At 43.5% G+C, this 15,186-nt stretch overlaps 1 protein-coding gene across 3 annotated transcripts; it reads left to right on the top strand.

Moving 5' to 3' along the window:
* Positions 1–262: 262 nt before the first annotated feature.
* Positions 263–14,362, top strand: AP4B1 (adaptor related protein complex 4 subunit beta 1). 3 transcript variants are annotated; one of them, XM_065906721.1, is made up of 11 exons: positions 263–452; positions 539–726; positions 2,440–2,664; positions 3,104–3,234; positions 3,762–3,909; positions 4,490–4,986; positions 6,329–6,412; positions 7,605–7,708; positions 8,456–8,663; positions 9,085–9,366; positions 9,612–14,362. In XM_065906721.1, exons 2-11 carry the CDS (start codon positions 614–616, stop codon positions 10,037–10,039), a joined length of 2,220 nt encoding a protein of 739 aa, XP_065762793.1. In that variant the 5' UTR covers positions 263–452; positions 539–613; the 3' UTR covers positions 10,040–14,362. The 3 variants fall into 3 exon arrangements, with proteins under 3 accessions (XP_065762793.1, XP_065762776.1, XP_065762784.1); XM_065906704.1 differs by having other exon boundaries at positions 263–438; XM_065906712.1 differs by having other exon boundaries at positions 267–407.
* The last annotated feature ends 824 nt before the right edge of the window (positions 14,363–15,186 follow it).

Raw genomic sequence — 15,186 nt, forward strand, 5'->3', positions numbered from 1 at the left:
AAGCGCGCGCTGCTGGGCGGAGACAGGCCGAAGTAGCCAACTTCCGATTGCCCGCAGCAGCTCCACCAGAGGGAGCCGCGCGGCTGCGCCGGGAGGTGAGAGGTTGGGGGAAGGGCACCCAAAGGTCGGGATCCAGGCTGCGCTCGGCGCTCCCTGGGAGAGGGTGATTGGCAGCCGCTCTACGCGGTCCCTCTGGAGGAGGCGGGACTTCCGCAGAGAGCTTGATTGGGCCTCTAGGTGATGGCAACCGCGTGGAGGCGCGAGAAAGGCTGGAACTGGAGAGGGAGGGGTTCACGGACAGTGGGCTGCGGGGCTGGAAATCAGGCCGAGGACCTAGAGGTTGGGCAGAGTTTTGTGGGCGGAGCGAACCAGCCTGCAGGTCCCGGGATAGAACCGCAAAGCCTCGGGTGGGCCTCTCCCGGAAGCAAGAGGGTTGAAGTTGAGTATGCTAGGTCCTGGTTGCGGGCCTTGGGGAAGACAAGGCTGGGGCAAGATCGCGCCTGTTGTCCCTTCACTGACTGACATTTCCTTTACCCAGGTCCTCACATCAGGGCTAGAAGGAGCCCGAGTTCCCTAGGGATCTGTGGGAACTGCCCCGTGACTGTTGGAGAACATGCCGTACCTTGGCTCCGAGGACGTGGTGAAGGAGCTGAAGAAGGCTCTGTGTAATCCTCACATTCAGGCTGATAGGCTGCGCTATCGGAGTGTCATCCAGCGAGTGATTAGGTATCACCTAACGCCCTAATTTCCCCATTGCCGTCCCCACCAGGCCTCTCTCCCCATGGCTGCGCAGAAAGAATTAATAAACTTTCATGCATGGCAGTTGTATGGTTTGGTCTTTCTGCTTCTCTGGAATGACATCTAAGTCTCCCCTGTGGGGCATATTTTGCTTCTTTTACTCAGTTGGGTGGTTTCATCCATATCTTGACCTTGTACTGCTGATCTATATCTAGTACAGACGTCCTTTTTTATCCTCAGACTCACACATCCTGTTGCTTGCTTGGTATTTCTGCCTGGATATGTCTTCAAAGACATGCAAAATAGCACCTGCTTTCTTCCCTCCACCTTCCCAGACCTGCTCTTCTGCTTGTATTGTGTTGATAAATGTCACCACCCAGCTGACCAAGTGTGGGAGTCAGTCTTGATGACACCTGATCTTCACTGCTCAAGTCAGGTGGTATGGACTTATGGTTCTAAATATCCATCCTCTTTTTAAAAACTTGGCACTGCTGTTCTGGTTTCTTTATAAAAAAGAATTACCATAGTTTAAGAGTAGGTCAGGGCTTCCCTGCTGACTCAGTGGTAAAGAATCCGCTGCCAATGCAAGAGACTCCAATTCCATACCTGGGTCAGGAAGATCCCCTAGAGAAGGAAATGGCAACCGACTCCAGGATTCTTGCTTGGAAAATCCTATGGACAGAGGAGCCTGGCAGGCTACAGTCCATGAGGTTGCAAAAAGAGTCGGATATGACTTAGCAACTAAAGAGCAACAAAGTATCAGGTCTTGAGTGACTAAAACAACAGCAGAGTATTAGGTCATCTTGCTCTCATTTCAGTTAGAGTGATTTTCCAATATATGAATTTGACAATATACCTCTTGCCTGTAGCAAACTTTGTATCACAAACTTTAGCATGTACAGAAGTTTCTAAGAATGCTTTTTAAAATTTTAATGCTTTTTTAATGCTTCTTTAATGCTTTTTAAGAAAATGTAAAAATTTCATTCAATCCAGGAATTCTGATTTCAGTAGGTGGGATGGAACCCAGGAATCTGCATTTTGAACAGACATCCCCTCAAATTCCTATAGGAGATCACAGTTTCTCAGACTGTGATTTTACAGAATAAAGTCTAAATTTCTTACCATAACATCCAAGGAAAACCCTGTTAACTACCTTCAGACTGTCAAAAGAACATACCATTCTTGCTCATGTCCACATGCCTTACAGTATGCATCATTACCTATCTACTAGACTTCCCTGGAGCTCCTGCTAATTTGGCTCGAGTATTACTTCTTGGCAGTGTTAGATACCCATTGCACCTTATCTCTTCCTTCTGTTGTAATACTTATCAGTCATTCTGTAATTAGAGGTGTCCTTGTCTGCCTGCTTGGTCGATTTGAGTTCCTTCAGATCTGAGAACATGCCTTCCTCAGATTATGTCCCCAGAACTTACCCTGGAATGTAAAAGCTGAATGCTGTTGGAATGTATCAATACTTAGGAATTCTGTAAGTGTGTGTTGAATGAATAGAAGAACGTTTATTGCAGGCCGTGTAAAGTTTTGTGTGATATGATAGAAAAGGTAGACATGGTTGCTTCCCTCTAAAAGGTCACAATCTAGTTGGCCATCCAGGACATGTATAAGTAAAAGGCTTTCTGTAGGTTGTTGGTGATGAGTTGGGGAATATGTTTTTTACTTTTCCCTGCTGTGTGTTGGTTTCAGGCACATGACTCAAGGGGTGGACATGTCTGGTGTTTTTATGGAAATGGTGAAAGCTAGTGCCACTGTAGATATTGTTCAGAAGAAGTTAGTTTATCTCTACATGTGTACCTACGCTCCCTTGAAACCAGATCTGGCTCTCCTGGCCATCAATACACTGTGCAAAGACTGTTCGGACCCCAACCCAATGGTGCGAGGGCTGGCATTACGGAGCATGTGTAGCCTCAGGTGAGCACATTCTTCCCTTCCTGCATGTCAGTGGCTGATGAGTTCATGTGGTCACAGGCAGATTTTTAATGGTGACAATTTATTTGAGCTCCTTAGTACTGGGGAAAATGTGGTTGTAACCTGAACTCAGGTTGTCAGCCATTACTTTGATTTAAAAAACTATATAGATGATTAAGGGATTTTTTTCCTACTTTACTCTCAGTGAGATGGTTAAAGATTTCTAAATGTGTGTGTATTTTAACTTGCCTGTGCAGCATTATCCACATGAAAAGTCAAGTGAGGCTTTTTAAGTTTGGCAGCAGCTTTCTTGAGTTTGTTGAGAAGAATCTGACCAATGCATATTCAAACATCTACTAAACCCTCTGTTCAGTGAATAGGGGCTAAATTATGTCAACACTAGTCCTTTAGGATCTGGCTGACTCCAGAATGTGTTGCTTAGGATGCCTGGTGTGCAGGAATATATCCAACAACCAATTCTCAATGGTCTGCGGGACAAGGCTTCATATGTCAGGAGGGTAGCAGTCCTTGGCTGTGCCAAGATGCATAATCTTCATGGAGACTCCGAAGTGGGTAAGTTTCAATGGAATCTATCATGATCAGTATTTATTTGTGCTTCCATTATATGACTTTGTAAAAGATTATGTCGTTTTGGTAGAAAATAATAATGTGGCTCTATTGGATGTCCCTTTTTTAAAATTTCATTTTATTTCTTAGATTTATTTTTATTTGGAGGATAATTGCCTTACATGTTGTGTTGGTTTCTGCCATAGAACAACATGAATCATCCAGAAATATTCATATATCCTCTCCCTGTTGAACTTCCCTTCCACCCTAGGTGTCTCTTTTAAGTAGGATGCAAGGCTTGATATTTTCTGAGATTAAAGAAGTTCTTTCTTTGGGGTTCAGGTGAAATTCTTTGCATCAACTACTTAGGATAGTCTGGAAATGGCAATTTTTAACCATGTACATTGTTACTGCCTTTGTTACTTTTGTGTAATAGCAGAGAAGTTCAGCTTTGTCTGCCTAGAACTGTCATTCTGACTCTAGTCCCGTGATTCTGAAGCTTTTGTTTATATGAGATCTTTATTCTTTTGTAGATGGTGCCCTGGTAAATGAATTATATAGTTTGCTGCGCGACCAGGATCCAATTGTGGTTGTGAACTGCCTGAGGTCTCTAGAGGAAATTCTGAAACAGGAAGGAGGTGTTGTCATCAATAAGCCCATCGCCCACCATCTCTTAAATCGGTTTGGATGCCTCTGTTCTCTTTTTATCATGATCAGATCTGCATCTCTGCATCATAGTGGGATCTTGTTGATGTATTGAATGAAGGAGAGGTTCTTGAACAACTTCTGTAGAGCAGTAGAAAAAAGTTAACTGTAACCATTAACTACCTCATGTTTCATTGTAAGTTTTATGGGTTTTTTCCTTTTTTTTTTTTTTTTGGTCTTAGTTTCTTTTGATAATATAGAGAGATGGCAGAAAGATCCTTCGGGGATAGGTTCTGTCCCCTGCAGTCACTATGTCCCCGAAACTAAGCCATTCACACATACTATCTTACAATGTAGAGAGTCTGGGTCTAGGGTATAGCAATCATGTCTTTGGCCTTAGATGAGTATGCATTTGTACTGTGAGCTCATCTTGTTATTTAAAGACTTTGTATAAACTTTAAGAAATATATAAAAAGAATAATTCGATTATGGTACAACCTATTTTTAAGAATTCTCCCATTATTGTGATGTGCAAATGACTAGTAACAGAGAAATCGCATGGAGGTAGTCCTAATTTTGTTGCTAACATAGCCCATTTGTTTTCTTTTGGGGGTAGAATGTCAAAACTGGACCAGTGGGGCCAGGCTGAAGTCTTGAACTTTCTGCTCCGCTACCAACCCCGAAGTGAGGAGGAGCTGTTTGACATTCTCAATCTGTTGGACAGTTTTCTCAAGAGCAGCAGCCCAGGAGTGGTGATGGGAGCCACCAAACTCTTTCTGATCTTGGCCAAAAAATTCCCCCATGTGCAGACCGACGTGCTCATGCAAGTCAAGGGCCCTCTGCTGGCTGCTTGTTCTTCCGAGAGCCGAGAGCTCTGCTTTGCTGCCCTCTGCCATGTGCGCCAGATCCTGCACAGCTTGCCGGGTCACTTCAGCAACCACTACAAGAAATTTTTCTGCTCCTATTCGGAGCCCCACTACATCAAGCTCCAGAAGGTGGAGGTGCTATGTGAACTGGTGAACGACGAGAATGTGCAGCAGGTGCTGGAGGAGCTTCGAGGGTACTGCACAGACGTGTCTGCGGACTTCGCGCAGGCCGCCATCTTCGCCATTGGTAGGTGTCTGCTGCTTTTCCATCATGAGAGCCTACACCAAACAGCTAGAGAGCTGGGGAACCACAGAAAGCAAAAGGGAATGAATCTTTTCAAGGGAAAGTATTTAGCATCAAAAAAATGGGTCAGTGACTACGAATAAGTGGAGGAGGAAGGCTCTTTTGGTCAACACCGGTGTTGCCATGTCTTTCTAGGATATAGACTACAGGTGATTCAAACTATAACATGATTGATTAATTGATTTTAAAAAACATTTATTTATTTATTTTGGGTTGCACTGGGTCTTAGCTGCTGCTCTCAGGCTTTCTCTAGTTGAGGAGAGTGGGGACTGCTCTTTGTTGTGGTACACAGGCTCCTCATTGTGTGGCTTCTCTTGTGGAGCATGGACTCTAGGTGCACTGGCTTCCCTAGCTATAGCTCTTGGACTCTGGTGCACTGGCTGGGTAGTTGAGGCTCCCGGGCTTAGGTGCCCCGTGGCATGTGGGATCTTCCTGGAACAGGGATCGAACCCGTGTCCCCTGCATTGACAGGCAGATTCCCATCCACTGTTGGACCATCTAGGAAGTCCAACACAATTTATATTGCCTTTTGTTGTACCTTACCAAAAATGCTTTTCTGTAGATCATCTTCCCATAGTCTTGTGAGACAGTCAAGAAAAGTAGACAAGTGGTTATTAACTTAGTTTTCAAGATGAAGCAACTCGGGCACAAAAAGTTTCTTCAATTGCCCAAAGTTTATATAGTTCCTGAACTGGGACTAAAACCCAGCTTTCCTGACTCAAAGTGCTGTGTCAATTCAACAATCATTTATTGAGCTTCTACTCTGGGCTACTCCGTATTGTGCTGCATAGACCAGCATGGAGTAAAACCTAAGGCCTACAGACCTTTTCACACTACCGTGTCTGGAATCTAAAGAGCCAGAGTGAGCCACAACGTGAAAGCAGCTGGGGAGCTCAGTTTTGGAGGACTTCAAGGGAAGGAGGAGAAGGAACTCTCCTAGATAGAATAAAGTATGGCTATTTTTAGGGACAGAGAAGAGGAAGCAACGAGGGGAGTAGAAATCGCAGGAGGCCGCTGCCAAGTGTCCGCAGCGGGAATACTCCTGTGCGGGTGTGCTGCAGCAAACTGGTGGCCACATAAACACTCTGAAAGTTTCCAACCTTGTTCAACAGGGAATTCATTTTTACCTAAGTTCCCTTAAATTCTTATTTCATCAAGCAAGGGTTTGTTTTTTTTTTTTTTTTAGGTGTTTCCGGTCCTCTTTGTTTTTGGTTGGTAGGAAATTGTTTTAGAATGAAGTGCTAATATTTGACTTAACACTTATTCTGCTTTCCTTCCTCTGTAGGTGGCATCGCCAGGACCTACACCGATCAGTGTGTGCAGATTCTAACAGAGTTGCTGGGGCTTCGACAAGAGCACATTACCACGGGTAATAGCTACCATTCTAGGATTTTTTTGTGTGTTTTGAGGGGGGACCAATTTCCTGGCTTGTGATGGTTTCTCAGAATATGTTTGTTGTTGAATATGAGAGGTTTAAGCTTTTCTTTTCATCATCATCAGTTGCCACCAGAGGAGCATATAGACCTAACAGGGCAGGGAGTCTTCCGGTTGCCATGAGTCTTCAAGGCTGTTGTATAGCTAATGAAGGGTGCTAAAGATGACCTTGCTTGTCATTTCCCCACCTTTGTCCCTCTTTTTGCTTTACAGCAGCAACTGTAAGCAGTGGCTGCCAGACCTGGGACTAGAATGATGCAAAGGTGCCAAGGATACAGACATTTAAGGAGGCACTCACTATTATATAGAGCATGGATAAACAACAAGGTCCTACTCTACAGCACGGGGATCTATATTCAGTATCCTGCGATAAGCCAGAATGGAGGCCTTCCCTGCTGGTCTAGTGTTTAAGAATCCACCTGCCAATGCAAGGGACACGGATTTAGTCCCTGGTCTGAGAAGATTCCACATGCAGCGGGGCAGCTAAGCTGGTGCGCCACGACTACTGAAGCCTGTGCACCTAGAGCCTGTGGCCTGCAACAAGAAAAGCCACCGCAATGAGAAGCCCATGCACTGCAACTAGAGAGTAGCCCCCACTTACCACAACTAGAAAAAAGCCTGCACAGCAACGAAGACCCAGCACAGCTAAAAAAAAAAAAAAGCCTTACGAGAAAAGAATATATGAATATATATATATGTATATAATGTATCTAGAGAGTCACTCAGTCTCAGGTTCGTGCAGGTGCCACCTCTGTGTGTCCTCTTATGTTTTACAACCTGGCACCTTGCTTGGGTCCTTAGGGCTTCACCATAGCCCCAGCGTCTCCATTTCTACTGTCTTCAGAGCATCATTCAACAGCAGCACTCCCCCACATTTGTATATGGCCTTCCAGTTTACCAAGTGCCTTTGCATACATTAATTCTTGTATCCTCATGGCAATCTGAGAAGAGCAACACTCATTTAGGAAATCGTTGCCCATGCCAGACTTTTCTCGGATAATCACTGACCACCCCCTCCAACACCCGTTTTGCAGACATTCCCGCAGCCTGACCATGTGCCTTTTCTAAGATTCCTTCCCACGCGGAGGCACTAATCCTATGCTCTTGTGTCCCGAGCTGTGCTGCAGCGGTGGTGCAGACTTTCCGGGACCTGGTATGGTTGTGTCCTCAATGCACGGAAGCTGTGTGTCAGGCCCTGCCCGGCTGTGAGGAGAACATTCAAGATAGTGAGGTAGACTATGATTCTCCTTTACTTCTAGGTCAAGGGGAAGTGCTTGGGACCTGCTCTCTGAAATGGAATCTAATTATTCTTTCTGTCCAGTGTCTGAAGCGGGAATTCTTAGAATCAATTGCCACCTCAGATTCTCTTTTGGGTGTAGGCGGGATATAAATTATGCAAACATTAGGATTTAACTATGGTTTCCTTACAAATATTTTGATACCATTATTGCCGTGTAATGTATTCATTATTTTGAGTGAGAGATTTAGACCATAGGGTTTTCAGCTGGCAGGAAAATCAGAGTCATTTGTGGACTTTCTATAAATGTTTAGGCTTCATCCCAGGTCTACTCAAATATTCACAAGTGGGAACCCTGGACACATATACTTTCAAGAAGCCTTGCAGGCAATTCTGACGTGCACTCTAGGTTAGTCACCACTTTAATGGAGTAACTTAGGGAAATCTTCCAGTAACTTTCACTGGAGTGTGAAGCCCCAAAACTGAGGAATCTTTATTGCTTAAACAACATAGGCATGAGAGTCATAAGTCTCCTTTTTTGGTGGTAGAATTTCGTTCCTATTTGTTGTAGAGAGTTTAGTAGGGGGTAGAGAGCAATAAATGCAAGTTGAAGCAAATAAAATATACTTTTTTAGCTAACTCTAGGGGAGAAGCAAGACCTTCTGCTGTCTGCCGTCTGCTCTCGCCTATGTTTTGGACAGCCAAATGTTAAGCATCTGTTCTTACTCCCTAACTCCCTAGGGGAAGCAGGCACTTATCTGGTTACTCGGTGTCCATGGGAAGGGAATCCCCAATGCTCCTTATGTGCTGGAAGACTTCATAGAGAAGGTGAAGTCGGAGACGTTCCCAGCTGTCAAGATGGAGCTGCTCACAGCTGTGCTGCGCCTCTTCCTCTCTCGCCCGGCTGAGTGCCAGGACATGCTAGGCCGCTTGTTACAGTACTGCATAGGTGGGCTCTTCAGAGGGAAGGGTACTTGCCATGGCCAGTTCTGTATACCTCCTGGTGGCTCAGATGATAAAGCATCTGCCTGCCATGCAGGAGACCCGGGTTTGATCCCTGGGTTGAAAAGATCCCCCAGAGAAGGGAATGGCAACTCACCCCAGTATTCTTGCCTGGAGAATTCCATGGACAGAGAGCCTCGTGGACTACAGTCCCTGTGATCACAAAGAGTCAGACACAACTGAACGACTAACACTTTCACTGTCAGTCATAGAGGTTCTCACAGCTTTCATTGTTTGATGAGCTGTGTCTGAGACCCAAGGAGAAAATGTCAACATTTCCTAGGGTTTCCTCCCTCCTATTCTGGTGGGCACTGGGATAGAAAAAATGTTTTTATTTTTAATTAACTCAATCTTTTATCTTACCTCAGAGGAAGAAAAGGACATGGCAGTACGAGATCGAGGTCTCTTCTATTATCGCCTCCTCTTAGCGGGCATCAATGAAGTAAAGCAGATCCTGTGTAGCCCTAAATCTGACCCTTCCCTCAGACTTTTGGAGGATCAGGCAGAAAGACCTGTGAACAGCTGGGCCTTGGACTTCAACACTCTGGTGCCAGTCTATGGCAAAGCCCGCTGGGCAACCATCTCTAAATGCCAGGGAGTAGAACATCATGGCCCAGAGCTTCCTAACACTGCAGCCTTTCCCACATCAGGTAAAAATCATCCTTATTTTCTATCTTGTTATGAAAAATCTTTATGGTAGAGAGTAAAGTACCCCAGCTAAACTTCAGATTGTTGCTTGAATTTCGTCTTTGTGAACAAGAAAAATTGCCATTGGTTATTTAAGCCATTTCTCCAAAGATAAAAATCACATTGTGTACTTTTGGAAATCTAGAGTTAAAAATGTAGTTCCAGCAGACTGAGAGCGTCTCTTAAACAAGCTTTCTGACTCTTGTAGGACCGCTGATTCCCGCAGAGAACAAGGAGAGGGTCCAGGAACTCCCAGATTCCGGAGCCCTCATGCTCATCCCCAATCACCAGCTTACTGCGGAGTGTTTTGAGAAAACTTGGCTGAGCCTCAACGTTGCTCATCAGCAGGCGTTCCCGTGGCAGGGGGCAGTCCATCCCGACACCCTGCAGATGGCGCTGCAAGTCGTGAACATCCAGACCATCGCGATGAGCCGGGCTGGGACTCAGCCATGGAAAGCCTACCTCAGTGCTCAGGACGACACTGGCTGTCTGTTTTTAACAGAACTGCTGCTGGAGCCTGCAAACGTGCAAATGCAGATCTCGGTGAAACAAAGCGAGGCAGGGACAGAGACACTGAAGAGTTTTATTTCTGTTTTAGAAACTGTGATCGGAACGATTGGAGACATAAAATCATAACGGCTTCTTGTCTGTCCTGAGTGAGATGAATAGCTCTCAGAGTTCCTTAGTTTTTCTTATCATCACTGCTTGTAAGTCCAGATAATATCAGATGCAAAGGAGAAGGGGAATCTGGAAATGAGGATTCTTCCATTTTTGTCCAAAGAACATTGACATGTTCCTCTCATACCTATTGGTGAATGACCCCACTTTTCCTAGTGATGTTGTAAAGGTTAATGTTGTTGGGGAGAGGGTGAGGGTAGAATTTGTATTCTTTTCTAATTAGTTTAAGGAATTATTTTACTAATTAAAGATGTCTGATGTGTCTGGAAATTGACAGAGACATCAGTTTGTAAGGGTCATCTTTTCTTCCCTGGATTATTACAGTAAATTCCTTACTGTTATAATATTTCTAATAATGTTTTTTTGGCCAGAGTTCAAAGTCCTTAGCATGATATCCGAAGTTCCTCCTCTGTGCCATGTCTCAGCGCTCACCAGAATACCCCGTGTTCTGGCAAAAGCAAAGCACGTGCAGTTCCCTGAATATACTCAGCTCTCTCTTATCTCTGTGCTTTTACTTCCTGCCTGCAGTATTTCCTCACCCTCAAATCTTTTTAAGTAACGCTTAGTCTGTCTTTTGGTGTTCAGCTCAGATATGAGCTCTTTCAGGATGTTTTCTGTGACCCTCGCTGCCTTCATTGGGGTTTCATTCAAGCTGTGAAAGCAGTCAGTGCATATGTCTAGCAGTACTATTGGGGTGCCACTAAAGAACCCAACCTCCCAATGCAGGAGATATAAGAGACATGCTTTCGAACCCTGGTTTGGGAAGATCCCCGGGAAGAAAACCCATTCCAGTATTCTTGCCTGGAGAATCCCATGGAAAGAGGAGCCTGGTAAACTACAGTCCATAGGGCCGCAAAGAGCCGGACTGAAGCGACGCAGCACAGCACAGCAGTTCTATTGTAATTGTTTTCTTGTCGCTCTTTCTCATGTTTAATTTTCTTCATAACTGACCACCTTTTAGACATGGAGACAACTTATGGCCAAAACAGATGCAATAAACTGATGGTAAAGTATAAATAACCAGAGAATCCAGCGTAGGAAAAATAAAAATACCTGTTAAGACCAGCTGGGTTAGGGATGGGAAAGTATACAAATGTCCAGGCTGAAAGGGTCTACATAGTTGATACAGTTGAGGTAGTATTTAGCTTTGTAAGTGATTTGCATGCTAAGTAGCTTCAGTCATGTCCGACTCTTTGTGACTTCGTGGACTGTAGCCCGCTAGGCTCCTCTGTCTGTGGGGATTCTCCAAGAATGAATACTGGAGTGGGTTGCCATGCCCTTCTCCAGGGGATCTTCCCTACTCAGGGATCGAACCTTCGTCTCTTGCATCTCCTGCATTGGCAGGTGGGTTCTTTACCACTAGCGCCACTTGGAAGCAGTCAGAATTAAAGGGGAATGGTTGTGTAGTTGTCACCAGAGAGAAAGAAATATTTCAATTCTAATTTCTAAAAGAAATTTACATGTAGTTTTACACGGATGGTACTGAATGGTATGTAGAATACTTGTGTGACAAGTTAGTAAAGTGTTTCACATGACTTTCTTGTAGTGTTCTTCAATATGAATAGAGAACATAATTTTAATATGAAGCTTAGTGAGGGCATTCTTGAAGGACTAAAGATACTACGACACAAATATCATGCAGCTTAACTGAAGGACTTCTTCCACCTGGATCCATAGATGGACTGCATATCCTTCAAATAATGCTTTGCCTATGATTTCTCTCAGCTAATCTTTTAATAAGAGTAGAAAACAGATAGTGCTGAATTTTCTGGCAAGGGCCTGGATTTAGTCAGTTGTCTGTCTCTGCCAGACAATTTTTAAGGACAGTGATTATCTTTCTTTCCTTCTGTCTACAGTGCCTACAAGATAGTGGTTACTCAATAAATAGTATTGAATGAATGGCTGTAAGTTTTGAATAATTAGATTCTGATGGTATTTGTAGACTGGTGTTTGAAGTATGTATTGTTATATTGCGTCAACCATATAGAAGATAATAGATGGAATTCCATCTTGGCTAGGGTTTCTCAGAAGTGGTGCTACTGACATTTGGGACCATATAATTCTTTGCTGTAGGGGGTTTATCTGTGCACTGTAGGATAATCATCAGAATCTCTCATCTATACCATTAGATGCCCTCAAACCCCCGTTGTGAGAACTAAAAATATCTTCAGATGTTGCCAGGTTACCCTGGAAGTCAAAAATCACCCACAGTTGAAAAAGACAGATCTGGATCCTGGATCCCCAGGGACTGGGAGGAGGAGGATCAGAACATCTTCAGAACCACTTTCCATATTTTGACTTGTTCAGTTAAACTGAATGTTTAATTAGGTACTAAAACAAAGTCGAAGTGTTAAGTGCTGCCAGTTTTAAGTGTCGGAAGGAAACAGGATGTGAGTGGTAGAAATTGAGTAAATTGATCGCCTTCTTAAAAAATTAAGGGTTATCACTGAAATGTTGAACTAAAGAAAATTAGGTACAGCTCAGTAATTGAATGTTAACTACAGTGATCCTAACTATAGGAGCTTTTAGAATATTAAGCCCTACTTGGTTGCTTTCCTGTAAAGTAAGAAGCATAGCAGAATATGAAACTGTTGCTTTTGAAAGCACCACCCTGTTGGCAGAATGCAAAGAGGAACTTAAAGAACCTTTTGATAAAGGTGAAAGAGGAGAGTGAAGAAATTGGCTTAAAACTCAACATTCAGAAAACTTAAGATCATGGCATCTGGTCCCATCACTTCATGGCAAATAGATGGAGAAACAATGGAAATTATTGTGACAGACTTTATTTTCCTGGGCTCCAAAATCACTGTGGATGGTGACTGCAGCCATGAAATTAAAAGATGCTTGCCCATTGGAAGAAAAGCTCTGACAAACCTAGACAGCATATTAAAAAGCAGACACCACTTTGTTGACAAAGGCCCGTATAGTCAAAGTTACGGTTTTTCTAGTACTCAGGTACAGATGTGAGAGTTGCACCATAAAGAAGGCCAGTACCAAAGGACTGATGCTTTTGAACTGTGGTGTTGGAGAAGACTCTTGAGAGTCCCTTGGACAGCCAGGAGATCAAACTGGTCAATCCTAAAGGAAATCAATCCTGAATATTCATTGGAAGGACTGATGCTGAAGCTGAAGCTCCAGTACTTTGGCCATATGACGGGAAGAGCTGACTCATTGGAAAAGACCCTGATGCTGGGAAAGACTGAAGGCGGGAGGAGAAAGGGATGACAGAGGATGAGATGGTTGGATGGCATCACTGACTCAATGGACATGAGTTTGAGCAAGCTCTGGGAGTTGGTGATGGACAGGGAAGCCTGGAATGCTGCAGTCCATGGGGCCGCAAAGAGTCAGACATGATTGACAGCAACAACAATTTTAAAATCATCTCAATGAAGAGCTGATTTCTTTTAACTATTGCCTGATTTTACTCATTTACAAGCAAAATGATTAAAGCTTCCCTGGTGGCTTAGATGGTAAAGAATCTGCCTGCTGTGCAGGAGACCTGGGTTCAACCCCTGAGTCAGGAAGACTCCCCTGGAGAAGGGAATGGCAACCCACTCCAGTATTCTTGCCTGGAGAATTCCATGAACAGAGGAGCCCGGTGGGCTATGGTCCATGGGGTCCCAAAGAGTTGGACATGACTGAGCGACTAACACTTTTACTTTCATAAAATGAAGTTAATTATTTAATATTCCTCCTCCCTAGGAGCACTCTCTAGTCTCTGCAGATATATTGGTTTGATGATATAGGCAGATGCTTATCTTTAAAATCTATGAAGGTAGTTGATACTGTGCTTTTAGAAAAATGGCCTTCTAATGTCTTAGTTGGCAACACATATAATGAGGGCCCACCAATGACTGTGGTGCTTTGGAACATTACAGAAGCAATCATTTACATAGTTCCTGATGATCATTTTATGGCTACGGACCAGCAACTGTTAGATGCCTCCATTCCCTCTTCCTTTTTTAATTGGAGTTCCGTTACAATTATTCTATCACTTTTTCATAGGTTGAGTGTTTGGGGGTGAGGAGACAAATAACTTATTTTCTTAGTTACAGGTCATCACATTGAGAGGAGCTGTACCCCAGGATCTTTGTTCACATGCAGGCCTGGTGCAGATGACAAGATCCTGGATTTTGAGCCAATGATATAATGAGATGAGGCTTTGGGGAAAAGATATAAATTATTATGACCAGAGCAGCAAGAGAAGCAAGTGAAAGTGAAAAAGTTCTGGCCTCATTTTTCAGTAATAATTAAGAGTACAATATTTGAACTACACGAGTGAAGAGTATGTGGGCTGGGGGCAGGGAGGGGAAGGGATGGGTGGGTGGGGAAGGCCCAGAGAGAAGTAAACAAAGAAGGAAATTTTACCCCACATTGCTTATGAAAGATATACTCTGGTTCTCTAGCCTCACACCATTGACTGTACAAAATAATGCAAAGGATAGATAAGATTAGATTCCCAAGATGGTACTTGCCCATAATGCAAAGGATAGCAAAGATTAGATTCCCAAGATGGTACTTGCCCATAAGTATACCAGTAGTGAAATGAGGAAGGTGGCTTATTATTATGGGGAAAGGTTTACTATTGACAGTAAGACATACTTGGTTTTAAATTTCTGTTCTACCACTTACTGATGCCACTTACCTTGGGGAGGATATTTAACACCAGCTGGATTGTATCTTACAATTTTTTTTTGTTTTTGTGTATTATTTTGGGAGTATGTCATAAATGTATTTGTTGGAGTCCTTAACTTGTCAGTGGCTAGCTCTAGTGTGAAAGGACACTGGCCTAGAATTATCTTTGCAGAATCTTCTGACATTAGAGGTCTGAAAGCTACTTAGACACTGTTTATAGCCTTGGTGATAATGACAAATAAAAATGACTCTTTAGCTATATAATTCCTATTTCTAGTCCCAAAGGAACGTATGATCTTTTTTCTTTTTTTTTTTAAAGAATGGAACAGAAAGCAGAAGATTGGTTCTGATTATTTTGCATGCTAGAAATTCCACTTTGAACAATTAACTTACTGTTTATGCTTGAATGTCATCCTACTAGTTCACCAGGTCAGAATACCCTGGAAAAGTTGATAGGTTTGAGTGCTGCT

Source organism: Muntiacus reevesi, chromosome 1 (assembly GCF_963930625.1).
Source record: "Muntiacus reevesi chromosome 1, mMunRee1.1, whole genome shotgun sequence".
NCBI classification, from domain to species: Eukaryota; Metazoa; Chordata; class Mammalia; order Artiodactyla; family Cervidae; genus Muntiacus; species Muntiacus reevesi.

Bases quoted from the DNA above. Each gene is read 5' to 3' on its own strand.
- AP4B1 (XM_065906721.1), top strand. From the start codon at position 614: ATGCCGTACCTTGGCTCCGAGGACGTGGTGAAGGAGCTGAAGAAGGCT. The intron at 2,665-3,103 runs GTGAGCACATTC...TGTGTTGCTTAG, and splicing joins CGGAGCATGTGTAGCCTCAG to GATGCCTGGTGTGCAGGAAT. The intron at 3,235-3,761 runs GTAAGTTTCAAT...ATTCTTTTGTAG, and splicing joins TCATGGAGACTCCGAAGTGG to ATGGTGCCCTGGTAAATGAA.